The sequence below is a fragment of the Epinephelus lanceolatus genome, chromosome 6, assembly GCF_041903045.1.
Source record: "Epinephelus lanceolatus isolate andai-2023 chromosome 6, ASM4190304v1, whole genome shotgun sequence".
Classification (NCBI taxonomy): Eukaryota; Metazoa; Chordata; class Actinopteri; order Perciformes; family Serranidae; genus Epinephelus; species Epinephelus lanceolatus.
Window position 1 is genome coordinate 32,938,231 of NC_135739.1, and position 26,545 is coordinate 32,964,775.

Below are 26,545 nucleotides of genomic sequence, written 5' to 3' on the forward strand. Positions count from 1 at the left end.
TTGGACTCATAACCTCAACCTTTCAAAAATCCTGGCTATGGCCCTGCTTTCAGTTATCATAGAAGTTGTATGGAGTTGCCGGGTTGTGATGACCTAGATTTGATAAGTTGCTGCAGGTGACTGTGGACACAGCTCCTACACAGCTGTGAACCATCATTCAGTTGTGAGCTGTTAGAGCACTGTGTCATTCGTGAGTGTTATGTCTTGATAAAGGTCTTTGAGACTGAAATGTCAACCTACTTTAAATGAATAAAAGCAAGGCTAAAGAACCGTTTGCGGGAATCACACTTTTTTATTGAGTTAACTTTTCTGGGGGACCTAATTCCCTGCGCCACTAAGCAGGTATGCGTGTTGTCTGTGACTTGTCCTGCTTTCATGGGAAACAATCTTTTCATATCACAAACTGCCTGAACATGATATAAGTACATGTTAAATAAGGAGACACTGATCCGAGACACTGGATCTGTGTCAGTGATGATACTGTGTCAGCGACTCAGCTTTAGGTTAGGGATAATTTATTACCAGCTGTGACAACTTCTCAACTGCTTGTAATGTTTTTCACTTTGTGAGTCTGTGTGTGTGTCATCATGGCAAAATGTCATCTGGTGACACCTAATATAGCAGGAACTACCACAGGAGCTGTTCTGAGTATTTTGCCAGGTGTTTATATGCCTGTGTTGACAGGTTTTGTCAATGCATTTGCATCACAATTGTGCAAGATGCAGTCACAAAACTTTACAGGTGTTTAGTTGAAATTAAAATAAAGGTCGAGTTCTAAAATGGGTGTGGTCCGAGCAAGAAGGGGGTGGGAAGTAGGGAAGGGAGGCGTCTTTTTATATTTATATTTATATATTGTCTGTCCTTTTTATTGTGTTGTTATCTTGCCAAGGGTACTACACGTAATTTTGTTGTGCAATGTACAATGACAATAAAGTCTTCTGTTCTATTCTATTCTATTCTATTCTATTCTAGGCATTTCTTTCATCAAAGCACTTGAGAATAATCATATGTGCAACAAAGAAACTGATTCACATCCAAGATAAACATTCTGCTCTGAGAGCACTCGGTTCAATTTCTAACTTCTAAGACCTGTACACCACTCCTTCATCATATTGGCTTTGAAAGGAAAACTAAAGAAAATGAAACAAACTCTTGCAGCACTAAACAAAGAGCATACCTATGTACACAACACACAGTGTACTGTAGGTCAGATTGACCAAGTGAAAGGAAATAATGACAATATTCAGCAATTCCAAATTGTATTTTAATTAAAAAAAAAAGTGATTTCTCTTGAGTAAAGTATGAGTAATATTTCCACTGAAAAGAAGATAAAATGACCAAACTACTTCTTTAACACACTTGTTCCCACATACAGGTGCAGACAGATATATATTTTTTCTATTCATTTATTTTATACTTTATTAATGCCCCTGAGAGGAAATTCAGTTTTATATCATTACAAATCCAGCATGTTTTAACCAGTTAAACATGTTACATTTCAGCTTAGGGCAAGGAAGAAGAGAGGCCTCAAGCACAAACATGGTTATATAATAAAAAAAAAAAGTTATGCATTAAAGGTGCAGTCTGTAATTCGAATACACTTTTTATCAAATGCAGTGAATATCTCGTCACAGTCCACTATCTGTCCATTCTGTGTGTGCTGAAAAAAAAATCCAGTGTTCATACATAGCACTGGCTCTGTTAATGGGAAGAAAACTTTGTGGCTCGGACCAAGCTACACAACACTATGCTAGCTACTCTGCCATTTTCACATCCTTGCCCATGAGGAGTAGAGCTAGACCATGATTGTAATGACACACCAATAACACAGAAGATATTACCTCGCTTCTGAAGGAGTGCTGACGGGAGGGGTGTATTTGTTTTGGCATTGAATTCAAATGTCAGTTCTCCAGAATTGCAGACTCCACCCTTAATATATTTAAGGCTCAACATGCAAATAATTGTAAGCAAAAGGGTTAACCCAACACCAAAATTCTTAACACATTATTGGAACTTGACAGATCTTTTATGACAGACAACACTTCTAATGAATTTCTAAATATTTTCGGATTATGTAAAAGCTATTTTTTCATCAGAGATGTTTGCAGTCAAAACTGCAAAACAATTACGTTGTTAATTATGACTCAATTATTAATGAATTTACAAGACACGAAACATGAGAATTTACCCCAAATGTACGTGGTCCTAAATTTGTGATTTGTCCTTGAAAGTAAGACCAGAGACATTTTGACACCAGAGATGACATCTTCATTCTCTTGCAAATCAGAAGTTGAAATCATAACAATGATAAGATCCATTGCTGCTCACTTGAACACACTCAGGGATTTTGCTGTTATAGCCTTTCTTGGTCTGGTTTGACCAGCAGGTTACAGTGGATCAAGTTAGCCTATGTCAGCAGACATAAGATACTGCTGCGTAATCGACATCACTGAGTTGGTTCAATGACTTTGAGCCTCTTGTTTACTTATACTGCTGTTACTCTACAGGATGTGGTGATTTAGCATTTACCCTTTTCCTGTAATTGTCAGTTGCTGTCAAAGAGGTCCGCTGTTTAGCAAAAGTTACATAAGCTCGCTCTAATGAAAAAATATAACTACTCTCACTAAAGAAGACTGTGGAATAACCCTGACCACCCAAAAGATATTCTGCTGTTGAGAAATTTTCTGTGTGCTGAACTCAGCTTTGTTCGGTCCTCTGCCACTCTTGTCTGTTTGGTATCCTGTGGCATAGACCGCGGAACCGGGGGGGCCAGGGGGGCCATGGCCTGGGTAACTTTTGTACTCTGACATAGAGGGCTGCATTGGGATTGGGTCCCGCCGGGTCCCGCGGGTCCCCATTAAACAGTAGAAGAAGAAAAAAAAGAAGAAGAAGAAGAAGATGTAGCCTAACGACAGGATGTCAACACAGGACTTTGGTGCACATGCATGAGCGTTTCCACTCCATATTTATTCATAAATGGACGAATATGCCCTGAACCAGCTTTCATACCAATTTGCCGCTTGCTCCTCCTGTCTGTCTGTCTGTCTGTCTGTCAGCTACATCTGTCATGAGACAAACATGAAAGAAGACGTGCAGTTTATTGTGTTTCACTGGTGATGAGCTGTCATTACGCGCGACAATTACGCACGTCTGCGTGCTCGTTATAACTCACTCTGTGAACCTATGTTGCATAATAAAGATATGCCCCCTCGTAATTTTTAACCGTCCCCTCAGTAACTTCATCCTGGTGCCGGGCCTGCCTTAACTTCAGTCACTGCGTGATTATATAAAGGTAGAAATTTAAATAAATACAGAGGAGGAGAATAGAATATGAAACAACCTTTATTTCATTAAAAACTAAATGAAAACAACGAAACAGGAGCGCTATTCCTGACCGGTGCGTCAAAAGACATGCAGACCAGGGAAATGAAACAAACAACCCCATGAATCTCTTTATTAATAGCCTATAAAATGACATGTTTTCTCCTGCGGGACGGGAGAAGACACAAAATCAATGCATCTCTATTATTGTGCGAGTTTTGCGGGAGCGGGCGGGAGTGGACATACACAGAGCGGTTGCGGGCGGTAATGGTCAGAAATTCAGCGTTCTGGTTACTTTTCGGTAACCGCGCAGCTGCGCTTGTTTTGTTGTTGGGTGTGTGTGTGTGTGGGGGGCTCTGCACATCAGTCTGATATGAGTGCTGACTTGTGATGATAATGAATATGATGTTGATTTAGATTCAAGGCAGCAAGATGAGTTTTGGTTGTGGTTGTGGACTGGATGTACTTTGTTGTTTGTGCGTGAATGTTAGAGTGGGATCAGAGGGGTTAATCTGAGCAAGCATGTGTTCGTGTTCATGCATGTACTGTAGATGTGACTGTGAGGCGTCGGAATAAAAAAAGTGCTCCGCAACGTTATTTAATACATCAGTAATATTGTCTGTTTCAATGCATATGCCCCCCCACCCCCTCCGCGTGGCTTGAAATTATGGCCCCCCCTTGTTCAGATGCGTTCCGCGGTCCATGTCCTGTGGAGTACAGTATCAACAGACCTGTTTGACATAAAAGTTGTGGGTGCAGTCAGCCAGCTTTAACTTAATGATTCCTGGGCATTGATGTTCAGAAGCTCTTTGTGTTATTTGGAGTGTTCAGTATGCTTAGTCCATGGTTTGACCCTGGAAAGTTAGTGGCACAAAACCCTCAAGTGCAAAACACTGGTCGCAGATTCAAGGTACAGGAGCTGAATTGCACCAATCCAAGGAGATACTGTGACAAACTAGTGCTTTCCTGCAACTTTGACACACATCAACATTGGGAACTACAACAGAGTGGTATCCTGCTCCACTGCTCCAATCTGTCTAGGTCAGGATGTCTGAGATTATAGATAACTTACATATGGGGTGAGTGTTTTGAGTGTGTGTTGCCCTTCACATGTGACTTGCGTTTCTCTCTGCCTGTCTGCCCCACACAGCATCAACACCGCAACACAAAGCAATCATCTGATGTAAAGGCCTTACTGATCAATCAGCTCAGCAATCAGTGCATCCAGTACATACAAGACAAAGGTCTAAACAGAAGCCTCACATATTGCGGGTGCAATATCTTCTAACAGCCCTCTTGCCATTTTTGGAAAATTTACTTTCACAAAACCCATGTAATTCATATGATCTTTGATGCAGAAAGTTGCCAATTCAACTGGGAGCATACCACTTCCACATTTAACGCTATGGGTAACTGTATAGTTGTTCATGCGGCTTCAAACTGAAAGCAATCACTGTTGCTTACACTTTCCAGAGGGGCTTTTTGGACTTTGAGGTTTCTTGCTGGAGTCCTTTTTACTCCTTCTGAATTTGTTCCGAGTTTGGCTAATGACTGTTTGATCAGGACTCACTTCACCCCCACTTGCCTCAGCCCCATGCAAGTAATCGGAAGCTTTTGACTCAACATCTATCAAACCAGCATTTCCCACGGTATTTGGGCCTATTTCTGCTGCTCCAGTTATGTGCACACTCTCATTCTGAGCAAGGTCACCAGCTTCCTCAGCTACCTCACTTGTTGCAATAAAACTTGCAGTTCCTATCTCTGCAGAGCCTGGGTCTGTTTCCAGCATCGAAGATATGGTCTTGCCCACCACTTCAATCTCTGAAGAAGATATTGGTAATACCTGACCAGATGCATGAGTTGTACTTCCATCTAACCCCTCTGTAATTTCTGGGTCAAAAGTGGCCTCTACATTGCCTTTTTCCAAAGTGAGATCTCCACCGGCACTCTGTCCTGATGCCAGTATGCTACCACTGACCCCTTTATCTTCACTGGACATATAAACCTGTCCTGTTGCCACCCTGGATGATATCAGTTCCCCTGAAGATGTGACCACATCATCCAAACCCTCCATGTTAGCATCCCTCACCAATATGTGCCTCTCAGCAATATCCAGAGGTATCTCACCTGTCTGAGAAGAGACTAACCCTTGCCTTACTTGATGTGTAGTAATTTCACTAGGCATTTCTTGAGTATCAGTCACCTTCGACATTGCTGATAGACATTCAGTGTCTAATGGCTGAGATTCCTCCTCTGAAAGCTGGTTAGACTTGATGCCTTCTTCCTGTATGTGAGAACTTGTGCCTGGCGCACCTTCTTCTTCACTGTCTTCATCTTGGTCACCTGAAATGCAAATGTTTTGATGTATGGATGCAGCCTCTATCTCCTCTTTCTCTCCATCAACATCTGAGATTAGTTTTGTCTCCACTTGAGATACTGTGTGGGATGCATATTCTCTTTCACTGTCTTCATCTGAGCTCAAAGGGGTTTGCTCTACAGGTGACACCTCTTGCACTCCATCTCCTGCGTTATCTTCTGAGGTGAGCTGATCCTCCACTGTGGAAGTCGCATGTCCTGCATCTAGTCTTCCAATCTCTTCATCTTGATCATTCGTGATACTGAGAAGGGGCTGTATGGGTGATGTCACTTTCTCCGCAATATGATCCTCTGTCTCAACAGTATCTATGTCGTCACCTGCGACAAGCTCATCCTGCAATGAAGAACTTCTTCCTGATACATCTTCTCCTTCAATCTCTTCATCTTGGGAGTGTGTGATGCTAACATTTTGCTGTATGGGTAATGTCACATCCTCCAGAGTCTCTCCCTCCTCTTTTTCTGAACCATTTATGTTATCATCTGACATTACTGTATCATCAACTTGAGAACTAGTGCTTGATGCATTCTCTTTTGCACTCTTTTCATCTTGGTCATCTGAAGAGCTTATATTTTGCTGTACCGGTGGCACAGTTTCCTCCACAGCATCTTCATCTTTCTCTTCATTACTGGTGTTGTCATCTGAGATGAAATTTTCCTCCAATTGAGAACTTGTGCTCAATCCATCTTGTCTTTCAATGTCTTCATCTTGGTCATCAGAGGTACTGAAACTTTGCTGTGAGACTCCTTCCTCCACAATGCTCCCTTCTTTTTCTCCATCACTTACACTGTCTGTATCTGCACTGACTTGATCCTTGTCTTCTCCCGATTCTGACGTTATATGCTGTTGATCATCATCATCTTTATCTTCTGCTATCTGCAGATGCTGCTCTAATGTTGAAATGGTTGGCACAGTAGAGGCCTCTGCTTGTACTTGAGTGGTAATTTCCTCTGATGCGGATATCAAATTTGAATCGCCCAGATCTCCTTCTTCTTGGTTGGCTAAAATGATGCTCCCAGTTTGCAATGATGTTCTTGCTTCAGCATCAACGAAATCTCTTTGTGCATGACCTTCACCTATCTGAAACCCTTCACTACGATCTGCCTCTAGTTCTGGCATTGCTTCCTGATCAGGAATGGACCTCTCTTCAGACACAATTAAAGTGTCCATTGAAATCTCATTTGGAGCAGTTGCTAACAGTTGAGCATCCACAGTATCAAGCTCCACATCAGAATCTAACATTTGATCCTGCTTAGCCTTAACATCCTCATGTGTATCACTGGTGACAGTTGTTCTTTCCTCCATAATCTCTTCTGCCTGGATACTATCAGAGGTGGCAACGACCTGATTTGTTTCTAAGACTGAAACAACTTCCTCTGCTGGACTGACATCTTGCTCCAGGTCCCTGTCACTTTGATCCTCTGAGACTTGATTTGATTGAGATTCTGACTCAACTTCAGCACTCCTGACTTCTGGAGCTGCAACTGTGCTGAGCTGAACGGGTTCTCCTTCTTCTTCCACTTCTTCCTCTTTCAGAGGTGCTGCTTCCTGGCTGCACACATTTTCTTCTGTGCTATCGTGTATTTGATCATCTACAATTTTGAGGTGGTCTGATGTAGAAGTGGCTTCCTCTCCTTGATGAAATGCTGATGTCTCTTCATCCTTTACATCTGTATTATCTAAATCAGAGACATCTGATCCACGTTGCAAAGCCTCTGTGGAGGACATTTCTGTGACCATAAATACATCTTCCTTGGAATAACCTTCAGTGGGACCAAGATTTTCCTGCTGTCCTGCCTGTGGAGCCTCAGCTTCTTCCTCTATGTTCTGTTGAGGGTCATTGGCTTCTGTTGTTTGACTTTCAACATCTGTAAATGTGTTTGTTGGAGCTTCTGTGATTTTATTCAACTGATCGGGCACAATTTCATCTTTTGTATCTCCTAGTTTCTCTACCACTGTATCAGACTGCTCAAATGATGTCTGCAGTACATCTGACCCGGGTAATGATTTAACAATGTCTTCTTCAAGATTTGCAATTGAAGATTTTTCTGATGTTTGTGTTTGATACTCTTGGACCACCTCACTTGGCTCCTCATCATTTAGTGCTGGGTCGTGCTCTGATGCTTTACTGATCACATCTTGCTGTTCTTCAACTGTATCAGTATGCGTGTTCTGAGTTGGATCACTGTCATCCATAAACAGTTTTTTTGTCATAACCTCTTCCTTTGGAGATTGATTAGTTTTAACAGCTTCAGCAGTAATTATGTCTGTGGTAATGACGGTATTTACAACACTAGTGGTCTTGTCCTCCTTTGGTGATTCTATTCTATATCCTTTTGGAATACCACTGGGATCCCTTGTTTGCTCCATAGGTGGTATTCCTTGGGACTGGTTTACACTGATCTGCCTAATCCCAATTGAATTAATCCCAGGTGGCCATATTCCAGTATGTCTGCCTTCTGGCTTTGCTGTCACCACATGTCCCATTCTCAGCTGCCCAGCACCAACTCCCAAAATATTGACTGGCCTTAACCCCATCTGCCCTGGCTGCCTAACCCATGTTTGCCCCAAATTGTTGTTAACTGCAACAACACCCCCATTTTTAACAACAGTGTGTCCTGGCAGAATGCCATACACACTGCCCTGGGCTGCTGGGCCTAACACCCCCTGAGGGGGAGCAGCCTCTTTTACCAGGATAGCACCTCTGGGCAAAGTGCCCTGAGATGAGCCTGGGTCCACCCCCTCTGCCTCACCTGGACTGCTTTTATCCATAACTAACATGTAACTACCATCAGGATTTGGCCCTACCATTTTCCAGCCCTTCCCAGGGACTGTGCCCTGAGACACACCTGGGCTACCAGGTAGCAACAGGGTGGGGCTTACTGGACTGGCGGGGCTGGCAGGGCTTTTGGGGCTTCCAGTGCCCTGAATAACTAGCCCAGAAGGAGAGCGTGGGGATCCACTGATTACGAGTTCAGAAGAAGGATTCTGGGGCCCACTGACAACATAAAAGCCTGGTACATTTACTCCCTGGGCCCCATTAGCCAGCAGTACGGTATTCTGAAGCTGTGGTTGAACTACATAGTGCATAGGCTGTAGAACAGGGCTGGTGGCGTAGTAAACTGGCTGCCGCTGTAGTATGACTGTCTGAGCTTGACGGGGCAGAGTAGCAGAATGACTGATGTTAGAGGAATGACTGATGTTAGAAGACTGACTGATGTTAGTAACGTTAGTGCGAGGAAGTGTCATGGATTGCGGGGCAGTGCTCACGGTACTGACAGATGATTTGGAGATGTTAGTAGACGACATGACTTTCTCTGTCTTTATATCGGTATGCTTTGTCTCAACATTGTGCTCAATTTTGGGCCTCACAACTGGTTCAACAATATCAACTGAGGCTTTGACACCACCTGTTACTTTGTGTGTCAGGGAGGGTTTCGGTGTTGGTGTAGGAGGGGAACAGATCTCAGCCAGGGTCTTGAACTTTGATCCAAGGTCATTGAGGAACTGCAGGTCGTTGTCAGACTCCAAGAGGCTGCAGCAGCCCACTGATCCAGTAGGGGAGCCCTGGCCCTCAAAGCCATAATCCAAAAGACTGTCCTTCACTGGCACAACACAATCTGCTTTCTGTTTAGGGCAAAGAAATAGCACAAACACTGGTGTCAAAAACTCTGAGCATGTGTATGTAAAAGATCTAGTGGAAAAAACAGTTGCATGCAAAGCTAACACAGTACCTGCGAGTAGTACGCATTGAGGAAAGCATCAGGTAAGGCTATATTGTCATACAGAGCTGTTGTCGAGCGTTGGATACCAAGTTTTGGCCTGCCATACACAACACTGCTGTTGTTGAACGATTTCCCTGAAAACCCATAGACATTGTCCACCTCCATCAAACTTTGTCCGGTGTCCTGAAGCCACTGCACAGACTCATCATAGAATGCACTGGTCTGATGAGTCTCTGTGATTTTAGAAGCAGCGGAGTTGAAGTTTGCTGCTGCTGCAGCAGCCTCAACCTTCTTTTGGGTACCCATCATGATAGGGACACTTTGGAGCGGAACTTCCTAAAAAAAGAATGAAAGAATTAAAATGTTACCTCTCAACACATTTTTGTATGGCTTTGACTCTAAAATCAGTGAGTGGTGTCCAACTAAAAACAAAATGACAAAGCACTTTTTAGAATGGGTTTAGACAGATTGAATCTTCCTTTTTGTCCTTATGTGGACCCAATTTAAATGACTGGCGACATGAGTAGCCCTTATGATTTCCCAGTGACCCACCATACGGACTTCTACCACCTTTCCCCTCTATGTTGCGCTTTAGTTTCTCAATAATAATATTATTTTCAGTAATAATAGCATAATATCTGGTTCTGTCTTTTGGTAAACTAAAATAACTTATTTTTTTCTTCCTGTAAAAGGGAGACAAAAATATTGACCAACCTTATCCTCGCCTCTTCCTTCAGTGTGATAAGATATGAGGTGTTCTTTGGCGTCAAATGGTATATCACTGAATTGGTCAGGAAAGATGGTGTCTGCTCCTCCGCACTGACAGAACAGCAGGAGAAGAGGAATGACTGCGGAGAGAAGCAAAATATTAAGAGCAATATCAATATTAAATATTAGCAATGTGATTTTATACAACAGTGCCGAGAATAAATCCAACTTTTGAGAAACTTTTAGTATTAAATTTACGTTGCGTCAGTGAAGTGATTACTCAATGCTACGGCTTTTTTTGAAGCCATAGTTATTAGAAGCATGATTTTAACATAATTCAGTTCAATACAACACTATCACTGATGTTCTATCTTCCTCATATGTGTAAATCATGATGTCAGTCGCTTTTCTAAGTAATGCTGTAATGCAGTACACAATAGTTTAGCTAACTAGCACTATGTTTAAACATTATGCACAAATGGAATAATGCTTTGCTGAATTCAATCAAAACTGTCATGAATGTTTATTAAGTTAAAGTATCTAGCCTCTTTGTTGCCTCTTCCACTGAACACCTGTTATTACTTGCCCGATGCAAAGATGTCTATGATATTCACAGCATATTGGATATGCAGTATCACCTAAGCAATGTTTGAGTTGGTCAGCAGCTACATCTTAGAAATTAATCAGTTAAAAACATAGTGGTAGTAATGATGTGGATGATGTGGTAATAATGTGTACTAGAAAGTTTGTTAAAGCTCAACTCACGCAGCAGCAAGCACAATGCCATTAGCAGCAAGCCGATGGCTGAGGCAGAGAGCTCAGATGAAGGAGCTCCTCGTTTGGCTGTCCTTGCACCGCAGCCCTCTCTTTCCACACAGTCACAAACTTCCACAGTAAAAGGTTCACTGGCCGAGCAAGACAGACCCTTAGCATCCGTCACTTCCACCTGAAGCTTATATTCGCCGGGCCACAGCATCTCGTGAGAGTGAAGAGCAGCACTCGTCTCTAGAGACAATAAAGGAAAGAGGACTGTCAAACTCACACTGTATTGTCATTATTACTATCATGGCTTTAGTAGTAACACGAGTAGTACTGTAATACTACTGCTAGTTATACTATATTATTATACTATTGATACTATTGCAATACTAATATATCTACTAATTTGTGCTACCATTACAGGCACATCAGATAGATTGTAGTTTTTATTTTAGATTTGTGTGTCAGGTTTTAAGCTAAATTGAGTTTTGTAGAAAAAACTCAGACCTTATGTAAGCTATGTGTTCTCGTCAAGTCTTCATGTGAGCAGTAACGGTCACCTCTTACAGCCCAAGACAAATTTCCCCCACGTGGGACAATAAAGTTAATCTTATCTTAATTAAAAAAAACCTACAAACAAATAGCCCTGATGATTAAAACTGGTAAAAACACCAAATAAAACAGTTTCATATGAAAAAAAAAAAAATCAGTGTTTTTCCAATGCTCTCGTAACTATGGTGGTGGAGGCGAAAACGTGAATGGCCCTATCTACAGCCAGTGTTTGGTTTGTCTGTTCTGGGCTGCCGTAGAAACATTGAGGTGCAACATGCCAATCTCTGAAGAAGAGGCAGATATAAATGGTTCATCCTTAGGTAACAAAAACACAATGATTCTTATTTTCAGGCAATTATACACTAAAGAAAACATACTTATTATATTATGTTCTATTTCTGCCAATGCATATCCCACACACCGGATCTTAAAACAATACAACACAATTAAAAATCAGGGCCAAATATCCCTCATTTGTTCTTTAAATTCTGGACATTCACAAATCTTCTTATTTAGACTCTGATTTAAGGCATGGACATAATTGTACTTAAGAAAATATTCCTCTGAATTTGAATATCTGAATTAGAAAATGGCTACACTATTTTTAGCTTTACACCTTATCATGGTGTACTTGAGTTTTACAGCACTTCACTGAATAATTTCCATTATATACCTTGATCAATTACACTTTGGCAAGCTCTTGCTAAAAAGGAACTGATCAAAACAATCACAACTAGAAAGAAAGCGAATAGTATCTAAGAACCACATTTCTCACCATTGATGATTTCTACGTCCCATTTGCCTCGTGTCCCATCAGGGATGACTGTGAATTTAAATGGAGCAGCATTGGGACTAACATCCTCATCGATGCCAGTAACATACACAGTTTTTGAATCAGAGCACAGACTGCTGCGGGAGGTGGTCAGGCTGGGACAGTGGTCATTGAAGTCATTGACTTGAATGGCTATTGTTCCCGTGACTGTCTTTGATGGCATGTCTGAGGATGACAGCAGTTAGAAAGTCAGTGAGCACACAGACTGCAAGGACACAACACCATTAACCATTCTGTAGCATAAAGGTCAGGCCAGTAGTGAACATCCATTTCTTGCTGTAGCTTTACACAAAATGAATGATTCTAATATAAGTCTTGAGCTTACATTCAAAAACTGTTGAAACTACCTGCACAGTACAATAATGAAGCAAATACATATGACAGCCAAAATTATATTGCAGTTATATAGTTATTGCAGTTGTATTATAGTTTTTGATATCAGTGTTTTTATGGAGGTCTGATCAACTGGCAGCAGGTGTAAGTCATTTGGCCCCTGGCCTTCTCCTTATCCTATGGCTGACACACCTTGAGTCACAAAGTGGTTTGACAGGTTCTGTCAAAGATCTTTGTGCTTAATTTATTAAATTACCTCTAGCAACTACACTTTACTTTATGAACTGCTCATCCAACTCATAAACATATAGTTGATAAATCATTTCAGTAAAGGTGAACGTTGAATTAATTAGAGAGTCTTTCTGTAGGGAGGGCAGAGCAGGCTAAAACAGAATGTATCAAGACGCCTGAAATGAAGCCTTCTCGTTGATAATAATCTTACAGGCTTATAAAGCATGAAGGGGATTACCTTTGGTTATGGCCAGAATCTTGGCAATGTAGGTGCCATTCACCAAGAATGGTGACTCTCTATCTGGTGCCTTGTTGAGTTTAATCTCAGCTGTTTCTTCATCGATGGTAAACCAGTTGTCAGGATCGTGGGCTTTGGCATAACTGGAGGGTAACAAATATGCAAGAAAGGGAACAAAACCTTTTTAATTGCAGTAGTGATTTGGTTAAAGTAACAGTTCAACATTTGGTGAAAAAAGTTAAGTGAGACTCTCATGTCTAAGTTTGTAGCCTAAGCCAAGAAATGATTGGCTGAACATCACATTAAGACTGGAAGCAGGGCGAAACAGCTCGTCTGCCTCCATCCAAAGTTAAAAAATACACCTACCAAAAATATAGTTATTTCCCTCTTGCCACTGTCTACCCTAAGCTATCCACTTCCTGGCTCAAAGTACATATTTAGTAACCTGACACCCAAAATGATTTGTTACACGGAACCATCTGAGAAGCCTTCAATGGAAACTGTTCACGAAAAGGGCAGGCACTTTCAAAAAATATGTGGCAGGTGATTGAAGGCGGATGAACCATCTGTCTATCACCAGCCAGCTCGGGGAAGAACGAAAGCATCTTTTCCATTGAGAAACCACCCTCAGTGCCATTTTTGGCTCCTCTTACAATGAAGAAATACTCTCCAGCTCTGATATAACTGGTAGGCCTATATCGTAGCATCTACGCTAACCCGTTTAGGAGCCGCTGTTGTGGTATTCTGAAGAAACAGTTGCCTCTTGTGTCATCACTCACACCTACACCACGCCTGTAACTGCCAGTAGTTCCTTATAAGATGCTAATTAATCCGAGCCTGAGTGGATCAAACAGCAACGCATTACTTGAGGCCTGAAAAGATGGATTTTTGTTTGATCTCATTATGTTGTGAGAATCCAGCTGTTGTGAAAGCTACACACTTAGTAGACAGACAGAGAGTGATATTGACCGTTTTATCTAACTCAAAGCACAACTCAAAAAATAAACATATTTTCCAAATTGTTGAACTTTTCCTTTCAATATTTCATTGTTTCCATTTTTGCCACACCGCTGGCATAACTCTAGGTATGGCAACATCAGAAGGTTGGTTAAACACTTTGGTCCACACCAACATATCTTAGCAACTATTAAATAAAGTGTCATGCAATTTGGTTGAGACATTTTTCTCTCTCTAACTCTGGTGAACCCCTGAATTGCCATAGTTTTGAGTGAAATGTCTTAAAAACATAAGAAGTGGATGTAGCCTCTGGCTCTGAAATGTTTAGCCATTTGGAAGTGCCTTTAACCTGCATTCTTTCTAATGGCCACCAGGGGTGACTCCACTAGTTGGAAGAAGGTGTCTGAATGAAAAATGATCCTACATCATGAGTTTATAGGCTCAATCACTAGTTTCAAGTCTTCTTTAATACAGTACAATGTTCATTTTGTAAATTATGGTCCCAATTACACTAAGACAACAACGCAGGGTATGCATTGGGGTGTGGCTACCATGGCAACCTGTCAATCAGAATAGAGGTGTTGCAATGCATCACTGACAATGTGGCAGTCAGCTGTACCCTCTTGTCCAAATATGGTCACCTTTGGTTCCGGAAAACCAAGATGGTGACTGCCACAATGCCAAACTTGAGGCTTCAGAATGATAGTCAATAAACCAATGAGCGATGTCACTGTGTCGCTACGTCTACTTCTTTTATACCGTCTGTGCTAGTGGGTCATCATCACTATCATCATCAGGTCAAAATGTCAGTGTATCCAATACTTTGGTTTAAACCCAAATATATACCTTTGTAACACCTGCACACCAAAGGACATTCCCACCAGCCTCAGCTGTACTTTTTGTTTAGTGCTAGTCAATAAATGTTAGCATAGCATGCTAAACTGAGATGGTGAACATGGTCAACATTACAAACATCAGTACGTCAACTATCAGTGCCTAAGAGCAGCTTCACTGCTCCTAGCTTGGCTGTAGACTGCTTTTCTATTAACTGCAGCTTGACTGACCTGACGTCTTCAGCTTGTTTTCCTGTGTCTGGATCGATAGCAGGGAACGATGTGAGCACACCATCCTTAGGTAATTCATTTGGATCTTCTGATACAGGAACAATCTTGGTGTCAGGTCTGAACGCTGGACCCTCTGGCATATTATTCACTGATATCAGAATGGCATAGGTTTTTTCAGGTGCATCTTGCTTTGGTTTTGTTCCTGGTTTAGTAGTTCCAACCCCGACTCCAGGCGTAAGTCCTGTATCCAACCCTAACCCTACCCCTGTTTCAGCTCCAGCATCTCCGCCCACGCCTACACCTGTATCCAAATTTACTCCTATGTCTACCCCTGCATCAGCACCAGCTCCAGCACCGGTAGCCACAGGACCACCCTCTCCAACTTGGACGTCCACATCCATCTCCACAGCACCACCCTCCACAAAAGGAGCTACATTCTCAATGGACAGGCCAAGCGCAAGTTTCTGGACTTCTTCAAAATCCAAAGGCTGTTTGGACAGTAAGAAGACAATAAGAGATAGTAAGTGGTAAACAAATGTGAGGGACCCAACAAAAGTTACAGTAAATTAAAAAGATTATAAGAAAATATAATATTTAGAGTCACATAAATACCTTGATCAACTTAAGGATGCCTTCATTGGTTTTTTCATCTGTCTCAATGGTGAAGAGATTATCCTCATTTCCTTTGACAATTTTAAAGACAGTCTTCCAGTTGTCTGTGGGTTCAAGGTCTGCGTCCAGAGCTTTGATTCTCATCACGATTACATCAGCAACATTTTCATCCACTGAGCCCGTGTGCTGCAAACAGAACATGATTCAAAACATGTAGTCTGTAGTGAAAACTGTTCATTTGCTAAAATATTAAAGTCTTTAGGCCACTTCTGAGTTTGTGTCAGTTCTGGTCTTTTCTGTGCACAACTCAACACTAGAAACAGATGACATCAGCGGTCTCTAAACACCTAACCAAAACCATCAACAGCATTCACTCTGAAGACACCATCGACCAGGAGGCAGGGGGAGAAAGTTTAAGGAGGCCAGATATTGGTTATGATCTCTCCCCATGTGTAACCCACAGCCTCATTTGCTGAACAATGACCTTGAGAGGCAGTTGAAAGCTCAGACAGCCTAATGGACCTTTGAGGTTTGATTTTTGATATATATGTTATTCCCAGTTAAAACTTTCATTCTCAAATATTTGAAGCAGTTCCACATGGAGATATCGCTCTTTTCACATCAGTTCATGCTGAAAGGTTCTAGTCCAAACTTGTTGGTTTCACAGCAACACACATTGAATCACAGAAAGAAACATGTATTAGAATATATGTTTTACTGTTAATTAAAAAAAGTGATTTCAACAATCATTTAGCAAACACTTTGAAGTGGGGTGGGGAAAAAACAGTGGTGGCACCAATGTAAGATGACATGATGCTCCCATTATAAACTGAGACAGAATCTTTTCAAGTACGCTGCAGTGAAAAGGTGTGTACGCCACATAAAAGCCTGCTGACTTTGTTTTGCTACAAAGTTATTAAAATAACTTTAGGGCCTTTATCTTAATTAAGCTCCAACAGCCAGCACAAGCAGCGTTCTGACAGTTGGGTATTTTTCCAACCTTGACACTGTCTTTGTGTGCGTGAGTGTGTGTGAGTTAATTAAAAAAATGGGGAAATACAAAGACAAATTGACTCTAAATATGGAAATATAAAGACAAATAACAAAATATAAAATGAAAATGATAAGAATTTTATTCATTTTCACAATTATTTGTTCATTTATTTCTGTATATATTTATTTATATTTTTGAATATATATTTATTTTTGCATATAAAATGCTCAATTTTTTATCCTGTGTTTCTTTTTTATATAATATAATTTATTTAATTGTATCCCTTTATTTTAGCTTATTCTGCTCCTTGAAGGGCAAAGCTGCCCATCAGCTGGCTTTGGGAGGGCCCTCCTGTCCACATTGAGTAGTCTATTAGTGCATACATGAGCCCTGCTTTGGTGGGAACTTTTTAGCATGGACAACAGGAAGAGGACATGACACAGACTTGGACATGCCCAGCGTGAATGTGGTAGCAGTTTGAAACAGGGAAAGGAAACATCATGGCAGAAGTGAAACAAAGGTTAAGGAAAGGTATTGAAATTGAAATAAACATATCTATGCAGATGACTGGATAATAGACAGTGCGCACATTTTTCGAATTCCAGCTTTCACAGTTGATAACTCTCTTATGATTCTGTCTGAATAAACCTTATTCATAGCAGACATTTTGACTCGTCATAGCAAATAAAGTGCAACTGATAGTATAGCTAAGTGATGACTACATGCCATTAAGGTGGTCCATTTCTAGGACCCATTATTGATAATAGAACAGAGTCATGGTCAATGTTAGTAGTTCCACCTGTGCAAAGAGTCTATTAAACAAACACCCTGGTGCTCTTTTGATGTACCACACACCCAGAAACTAACAAGAGCTAATGAAAAATTAGAAAAGGGAATAAAGGGAAAAACAGGGTTGATTTATGTTGATTTATATTGCACATGATATCACACTTTCTCCTGTCATCCATTTCCCGTGTGTACTGGATATGCCATATGCCTCACCTCAGATTTTTCCAGAATGGGTTTATTATCATTGATGTCCAGCACCTTGATCTCCACAGTTCCTGTCCCTGTCAGCCCCCCTACTGCCCCTCCCAAATCAGTCCCCTGTACAACCAGTTTGTAGTAGTCACAAGTCTGTTGGAGAAAAAAAAAAAAATACATCCTTCTGTTATTGGATGAAATGTGATTGTATTATGTGGGTGTTGCCAAAAGTCACTTAAGTTCAACAACAGTATCTTTACAGGGTGAGAAAGTCGCTCAGGGCAAAATAGTGCTATTGTAAAACTGTCATTGATTCTACCTTAATGTTGAATTTCAGAGAAAATTTTACTCTGTCGTAAGTTTTCTTATCATGCCACAATTTTAGTTGCGTGATTAGCTGATAGCTGACTGTCGTCTAATGGAGGAGACCATAAATTAAGGGAGTGGGTTGACTCAGTTTTCCTATAAGTTGGATGCTGTCAATGGTTCAAATGGTGGGAGAGCAGAGTTTACTAACCATCAAACTGAATGACTGGGAGAATTCAAGACGAATTATCTGTCTTTCATCTCCCTTGTCAGATGGCTCTGAAAAAATATTTTATGAAGAACAAAAAGACTGCAGCATATGTGGTCTGTGTTTAATGTGCAGTGAGCGGCAGCCTCACCTCTCTGTCCAGCCTGGCATCTTTGACGTATAGTTTGCCTGTTTTGCTGTCAAGATCAAACATGCGAGCTGGACCCTCTGGCACCTGACTGATAATTTTGTAGGAGATCTCTGAATTAATTGTTCCCTCTTGGTCATCATCTTTCCCCACGATCTGCATAACAAAGGATCCTGCAGTGGACCACAACAGTACAGAACCATCTCAGTAGAAGTCATCAAAGCTCAAAGGGCCTGTTCACAGTGAGTAACCACATACAGTACATCCAGACTGTGTTTGGAGCTGATAAAACTCATGTATTATGAATGTTGTGTGAGTCTTGCATGCATTTAAATGGGATCATACATGAGGAGTTGAGCAGTTAATAGTTTATATGTTCATTTCCAAATGCAACCTTGTCCATGGCGGCAATTTGATCAGCTAAAATTTAGATGACCCATAACTTATTTTTTGCCAAAATGTGAAGGCTGGCCTGACAGTGGTGTGACTATCCCCCTTATTTTTTTACTAGATTAAATATTCATGACTAATGTCTCTCACCCTTCATTCTACCCCTCTACTTCTGGCACCCTTCTTTGAACCACACCCACCTTCGAACCTGGCCCTCATTTTGATCTCAACTACACACCTGTGAAGTTTCCTGACTGCATGATTTCACAGACAGACACAGAACACTTGGCAAAGCACTCAAATCAGCTTCTCAGCACACACACACACACACACACACACACACACACACACACACACACACACGCACACACACACCAGCTGACCTGATGCTGTTACAACTGGTAACAAACACATTTTGAGTTTAATGTAGCTAAACTGTGATTGTACCCATCACTTATTTGGCAGGCTAATGTAGACAAAATTTGGCCATACCTTTTTTGCTTGACTCTGTGACATTGCCGGTATGCAGCTCAAAATAAGGAGCATTGTCATTCTCGTCCAGGACTATGACAGTCAGTGGAATGTCTTCCTCTGCTTTATTCCCATCCATGTATCTAGCCTTTCCTGTTAGCTGCATGGATTACATGAAGAGATGGGACAAGCTCAGATGGTTTACTATTGACTTTTTCAATGTCCCCTTATTTGATTTATACCTAAACTTTTAGCCACATCCCACACAGAATGGCTGTGGACATCAGGAGCAATGTAAGGTTCAGTGAATGCGTGGTTCAGTGGTTGCGTGTGAATGTTTGAATATTGAGTAGCATGTGGTGTAAAAGTGCTTTGAGAGGTTGGAAGACAAGAAAGAAACTATACAAGTGCAATTCCATATACCATATTATTATCTGAATGACACAAAGCTGAAAGTATTTCAAAAACCTAAAAGCCTAAAAGGGCTTTTGAGAAAACATCTTGGACTGGAGTGTTGTAAAGTGACTGACTCACGTGAGTAAGCATTATAACAATGGAATTTACCTGTTGCCAAACATCATATAGCATACAGTGTGAGGCTTGAAGTCAGTTATAAACAACAAAACAGTTATAACAAACTTTAAATCAGTCGAAACACCGTATGACTACGAAATACAACTGTTTTCTCAGTGTGCAGCAACATTTTGTCACAGAGCTCTACCTAGACCCTCTCACTGGACAGTTTAAACCCATGCTTGGTTTGGATACCCAAGGCAGAACACATTAACAACAGATTTCATTCCATGCAGTACAGTACAAGGCCTGGAAGTTATTCCAAGAAAGACTTACATTGTAGAATGCTTTTTTCTCCCGGTCCAGGAGACCAGTAATTCGTACAAACCCAGTTTCATGGTCCACCACAAAGAGGTTGAAGGGTGGTTTGTCAGCTCCTGGTCCAGAGAGAAAATACTCCACCCTTTCACTTGTGTCTTTATCAGAGCGGATCTGACAGCAAAACAGACAGATAATTCCAGGACTTGTAAACACTGTTATGATTATTGCTATTTTAGTGTTAGGTTAAAGTTACATGTTTTAATGTATCATGGTTAATGTTGAATGGCACCATAAGAACCTCTTCAGCCATTTGCAACAGCACACATTACAAGAATCCATTATAACCTGTTGCTAAACCAAGCTAACCAGAGCTGGTTTTGATCTTCTCAGCTCACCTGGATGTGATGTCTTGACTTTGGCTCTCAATAACATTAAGGTGGAACATTGCCCCACATAAATTTAGGGACAGATTATGAGATAATGGGTCTGAGGGCTAAACCTTAATTTCATTCTGGTATATTAAACGGGCACTGTGTAGGAATTTCTCCCATCTAGTGTTGAGATTGTATATTGCATTCAAACGGATAGCACACTCTAGCGCCTCACTGTTTCAAACGCGTATTGCAACAACGGTGGTGTGTCTTTAACTGATGACTTCTTGTCTTGAGTTAACGATAACTTTAGTTGTTCTTTGATCTCAGACATGTGTTGGGATGTTACATACCTTGACATGTTTCGGCGGAAAGTTTCGCCTTCCTCAGAATTGGCTGATCTGACTTGACAGACAAAGACACATCACAACCACCACCAAGTGAGGAAGGCGGAACTTTCCACAGAAACATGTCAAGGTGCCAACACGCATGAATTATCCCTGAATGATGACAAAGCCTATCTGTATCTGTCACAGTAACCTGCTTGGAGGTGGTCAAGCGTGCTTTGACCTAACTCTGGAGGTGATCTATCTCGGGTGCAACTCAACACATTTAAACTGATAATGGGAACACAAACCAATGCAGCATGGTTTGATTTGGTGCTGCCAAAAGTGCTAGTGAAAAAGCTCTATTACATTTAAATACCTAGATTACATTTAAAATGTCTCACACTCAGACCTTTAACTCTGACAAAATGGATGTTCATGGTACACTTTGTTCAGCTCTACCCCGCTTCGTATCGGGTCAGGTGAAGAACAAACAAACAATGAGCTGGTTGTTAACAGTCTAAAAAGAGTTTTGTTTGGCACTTTCACACAGTTAAAACAATGCTTCTCTTGGAGTATACTGTATATCAGCCATTAGCCCAGGGCCAGTTTATGTATAGTGGTACAGCAGAGGACTGGAACTGACTCAAACAACAAGTGGAAACAGGTTTATTCACTGCAGGATTTTTTTTGGCAGATCAGCAAATAGCATAACAGAAACCAGTTTTTTGTTTGGTGTGTTTTCAAAACTTGGAAACTTATCTATCCTGGCACTTAGCCAGGTTACTTGACAAATTATGGTGCCACCAAATACTAATTCATTGTGGGAAATTACCTTGGCAATGAATGGCTTTTGAGTGTAGTCTTGGTTCTCCTTCATCTTGGCAGGAGGAAGGACCCACTCTCTCTTCTTCCTTCTAAGTGTCTTCAGCCTCTTCTCACTTGCTTCAGCACTGAGCACCTAAGAGCAAACAGCAGACATACACTTGAGTTTGCCTTGATGGAGACTGCAGAGGAGAACAGTGTGCACTGCTGTATGGTTTAGGTACTCTGAGTATACTTTATGGACCAAATGCCAGCCTTGTCTCTGCAAGACATTTACATACTCCTAGAGGGGAAACTAAACTAGTAGCTCCTTGAAAGACAAAACAAACCCCTTTATATCAATATTAGTGAATTCGAGTTAACTGACAAAATAATCCTATGGATTGTAATGCATGCTGTGGTGTTACTGATCATGCTGTCCTCATGCACTGTTTATATGTTTTCCTATGAAAAGTAATACACCAAAATTCCTACATGTTTCAAGTAATCATGAGCCAGTAATTTATTTGTAACCCACGTAACTTGGAAGGCTGCGATCATGTTGCCAATATGTTGACAGGAGTAAAGAAAGAAGTGGTCAATAAACATGGGACTTTCCCCAAGAGACTGGTATTCAGAATCATGTCAACTTGAAGTAATTTTGAGGTATGTCACCACCATATTTCTTTTTCTAAACCTCTGTGACTTTATGTTAATTACATTACTTTCCATGTAGACGTAAATGCATTTGCGGGTGCTACTTCGTATAAATGAAAAAATACGAACTGTCGTATGAAGATACACTGTATTTGAACTATAAAAGAACAGACAAGTAGAAAGCATTGGTGCTATTATGCTAAAGTATATAGACTATTTGCAACAGTGTCGATATGACACTTTGGTATTTATATACTTAAATTTCTTATTTCACAGTTAATATTAGAAATCACATGATGTATATAGACTAACACTGGTCCAGTTATTATAAAAACATTATGTACAGTATTAGTGGCTCAAAAATAGCACACATTACAGAGAATGATCATGAGTGTACATGGAAGTTTGCGTGATCTTGCTGAAGAGTGTGTGTGGGAAGAGAGAACGAGGTGAGTCTGAGGTGTGGCTCAGCTCCTGAACATGAGCAGGGAGCACGCCAGCACTGAATGTGAATAATGTTTGGCATGTGGCACCTGTTCACACCGTTTGAAGATGAACAATGCACCTGTGCCAGCATGGAGTGGTGACTGTGCGTGCGTGTGTGTGTGTGTGTGTGTGTGTGTGTGTGTGGCAGACAGCAGGTCTGCTGATATCACCAAGAGACTGGCATCATGTTGGAAGCTGTGGCTGTTGTTGCTGGAGCTGTTGGTGCTGTCATGTTCAACACCTCTCTGATGTTTGACAGCAGTAAATTGGTGCAATCAGTGGATAGTGGATAATAGGCCAGCACAATGTGCTTAGCCTTGCAGCAAATGCTCTATTAGCTACTTCATTTAACACTGCATGGGTGGGGTGATGGGGATGTGGATGTAACTGGTAGTGTGGAAGCTTGACTTGTGCATTCCCACCCATAATACCAAGTAGCATGTGAACCTCTTTACGTGGAGAAACTCTGAACAGGACAACCACACAAAGTTAGCCAAATGAACTACAGGTATTTCTATGTTGGTACTTTCTGAACAGAGTTAGTTGAAGTCATTTGCAGGGTCACACATCTACACAGAAAAGATTTTAGGTGAAAACTGTGATAATAGAACTGTAATGCATAAAGTTTTTTTGGAATCAGATAAGAAATGAATAAGCATTCATGAAGGGTGTGGGGTATAGGCCTTTTTCACAGCAGACATGTTGACATGTGACAGTAGGAAAATCACTAGTTTAAATAATAAAATGACATGCACATCTTCTGCGTGCTTCTATGACAAGTCCAAATGTCTGCTGAGTATTTGTTCTTCTCAGAATTGCTTTTTTGTTTGTTTAAAACATCTACATTGATTTGTTTACCTCAGTCACATTTCAGTCACTGAATTATGAAAGAATAGAGCTGCATGAGGTTAGACGTTGCTGACTGTTTTATCAGTTTATCCTATTTGTTTTAGTGTCCACATTTTGTCTGATGAGTTATACGGAGATTTTAAAACAACATTAGAAATTATCCAAAATAAATTCCTATTTTAGATCACTGTTTGACCATTTTTCCAATTTTTAAATACCGGTTAATAGCATTTCAAGAACAATGCTGTCTCTAACACTCAAACAACACCAGCAGACTAAAAAGACTATTTACCAAGTGCACCTGATGATTTTGTTTTCCACGGAAAATATTTTCTCTACATCAATCAATCAATCAATCTTGATTTATAAAGCACTTTTCATACAAAAAATGTGGCACAAAGTGCTTTACATGATTAGAAGAAATGCCCCTCCTATCCACCCCCCAGCCACCCACACCCCCACACACACACCCACCCACCCACAAACACAGTCATGATGTAGACATAAAAACATGTGGCAGAGTGCAGAGCAACCAGGTGAGGAAACAATACCGCAGGGAGCCGTCTGCACCGGGAACTGATCACAGACCGTGGCCACCAGGACACCAACACGGAGTCCACCTCAACATGGGCAGATAGAGGGGCCCACACCACCGCCAAGAAGGCAGAGTGCAGCCCCCCCCCCCCCCCCCCCCAAACCCAGTCGAAGCAACCCACGAGGCAGCGCCAACGCAGCCAGGGCCAATCACAGCCCCCAGTGCAGAGGGCCCCCACTGAGGAAACAAATGCTCTTTTTAAAAATATCCTAAATAGTAGATGTCTGAATACTGGACAGCAGGCTGCCTACTTCATACGTTATTTAATGTACAGTTTTCACACCTGTGTTAGACTTCTCATCCTCAAACTTCAAGGCACGTGAGAGGTTATTTACGTTCAAGTTGTTCACTGTTGAAATGGGATGGCGTATTTAAATTTGCTGGCACGTTTAACCTGAAAGACTTGTATCTTTATGTTTATGGTTGTTGTAAATCTTTTGTCACTGTCATGAAAGAAAAACTAAATATTGCTTCAATTTCCATCCCTTTAAACATAGTAATTATTTCACTAAACGTCTTCCCGCAGGTGCATTAAAATAGCTTGTTGATAAATGTAATGAAAATCTTTAGATTAATAATAAGAGAGTGACTTTGACCTCTAGCTGAGAAAACAGAACGGAACTGTCAGTTTCATTGAGAATTTTGCAGAAATTCTGACATAATGATTTGTCATAATGAATTGTGTCTTTCAAAAATACCCAAAATAGCTTAACAAGAGACTCTAGCAAGTCTAAATGAGAGACAGCAAATCATATCAACTTCTGAGTTGGATCAAGTGTGCCACAAATCTGAAAAGCCAATAGCCTTAAAAAGTCAGCAGAAATTTCAGTGTTATGAGGTTTCAATATATATGAACGCCCTTCAGAAAAGTTCACCTTTAATCAGTTTAAAACAAAACAAAACAAAAGACAAGACAAAACAAAAAAGAAAAGAAAAGAATGTAAAACAAAACAAAACAAAACAAAACAAAAAACAATCTGGATAAAGAATAATTCCTTTTATATTTACTTTTGGTTGTCACACCCAATCATGATGCATGCTTGTGTGTCAAACACAGCATGCCGTGTGCAAGCATGGTCGCTGAGAGGACACAACTTGCTCTGAGGCTCAGTCTATTCAAAAAGATGTAATAATAATAATAATAATAATAATAATAATAATAATAATAATAATAATGATGAAATTAAATTAAATCATCATCATCATCATGCATCTCTTTCTGAAGGGCAAAATAAAAAACATGATGTTCTGCTATGACTGCATGAAAGGACACTGTATTAGCTCAAAAGCCCACCAACAAAAGTTGAGTACACGCTGTACCCACACTTTCTGATACTTTTCTGAAGACTTTATTCTTACACCACCAACCAGTATTTTGATATCTTACTTTACTGTGACTGTTGTGAATTTTGCATGAAGTATTTGAACACAAATAGATGCTAAACTCTGTTCAGTACATCCCAAGATGTAACACTGTATTACAGTAGGTTTTATAAGCCAGACAGACAGACTACATTTCTTAATCTTTCCAGCACATTATTGTTGAGACATGTCTCAGAATAGCAGCATGCCTCATTAAGGCAGCCGATATAAAACAAGTGGACATGAAGTAATCGTGCAGCTCTGCATTCATCTCTGATCATCGCACACTGTAGTTTCAGCACAGACGGAGATGATAAATAATAATAATAAAACTGTCCACTGTTTCAGTTTACAAATACATTATTCAGAGATGCAGCATTTTATTTTTTAGGAGTATTTGAGTGCTGTAAATGTTCTCTGACGTGCATGATTTACAGCCCTTGCATGCCCTTTAAAAACAATTAAAGCAGCGTGTCATTATCTGTCATTAATGAACTGCAATCTAGTCCACTTGAAGAACAAATCACTTTGCTGAAACAACATGTTTTAGCATGGCCTGCAGCATGCCCTGATGTGTCAAAGCCAAAGTTATAAGTAGCTTCAGGGTGAATACTCACCAAGGCCAGCACTAACAGAAGCAGCAGGCCCACTTCTGCAAGGGAGAGCCGAGCCATGAGTGCAGGGAAGCCACAGTGTGCGCCAGCCTGTGGTTTGAACAGAATAAACCGATGAACATTAAATAATTTATGGCAAAGACACACGTGTGCTAGTCTCACCCTCCTCCTGCCACACCTACAACCAGTTCTGGATGTGCAGCCCCCTCCTCCTCCGCCCTCCCCTCGGATGCTTTTATAACTTCAACTGTCACATGCATGCATGTTTCTCAAAGGTGTGTCTGCTCCCTGCTGTACAATTTGAAAGGTTACAGTAAAGCCTCGGGGTTGAACACTTGATCTAGCTGATGCATACAGACAGGTAGAACACACTATAAAAACACCTTCCTGAAACTATTTAAGCAAATATGCTTTTTACTTTTTTCTGAAAATACGTTTTT

General features: G+C 40.8%; 1 protein-coding gene across 1 annotated transcript; it reads right to left on the reverse strand.

Annotated features, from left to right (window-relative positions):
- Positions 1 to 1,246: 1,246 nt before the first annotated feature.
- On the reverse strand, positions 1,247 to 26,262 carry LOC117253347 (uncharacterized). The gene is made up of 14 exons (XM_033620722.2): positions 26,109 to 26,262; positions 21,574 to 21,699; positions 20,057 to 20,212; positions 19,229 to 19,367; positions 18,350 to 18,519; positions 17,703 to 17,837; positions 15,707 to 15,892; positions 15,095 to 15,582; positions 13,074 to 13,216; positions 12,215 to 12,436; positions 10,894 to 11,133; positions 10,135 to 10,268; positions 9,430 to 9,756; positions 1,247 to 9,322 (listed from the first exon to the last, which is right to left on the reverse strand). The coding sequence occupies exons 1-14, from the start codon at positions 26,163 to 26,165 to the stop codon at positions 4,772 to 4,774; spliced, it is 7,074 nt and encodes a 2,357-aa protein (XP_033476613.2). The 5' UTR covers positions 26,166 to 26,262; the 3' UTR covers positions 1,247 to 4,771.
- Between the last annotated feature and the right edge of the window lie 283 nt (positions 26,263 to 26,545).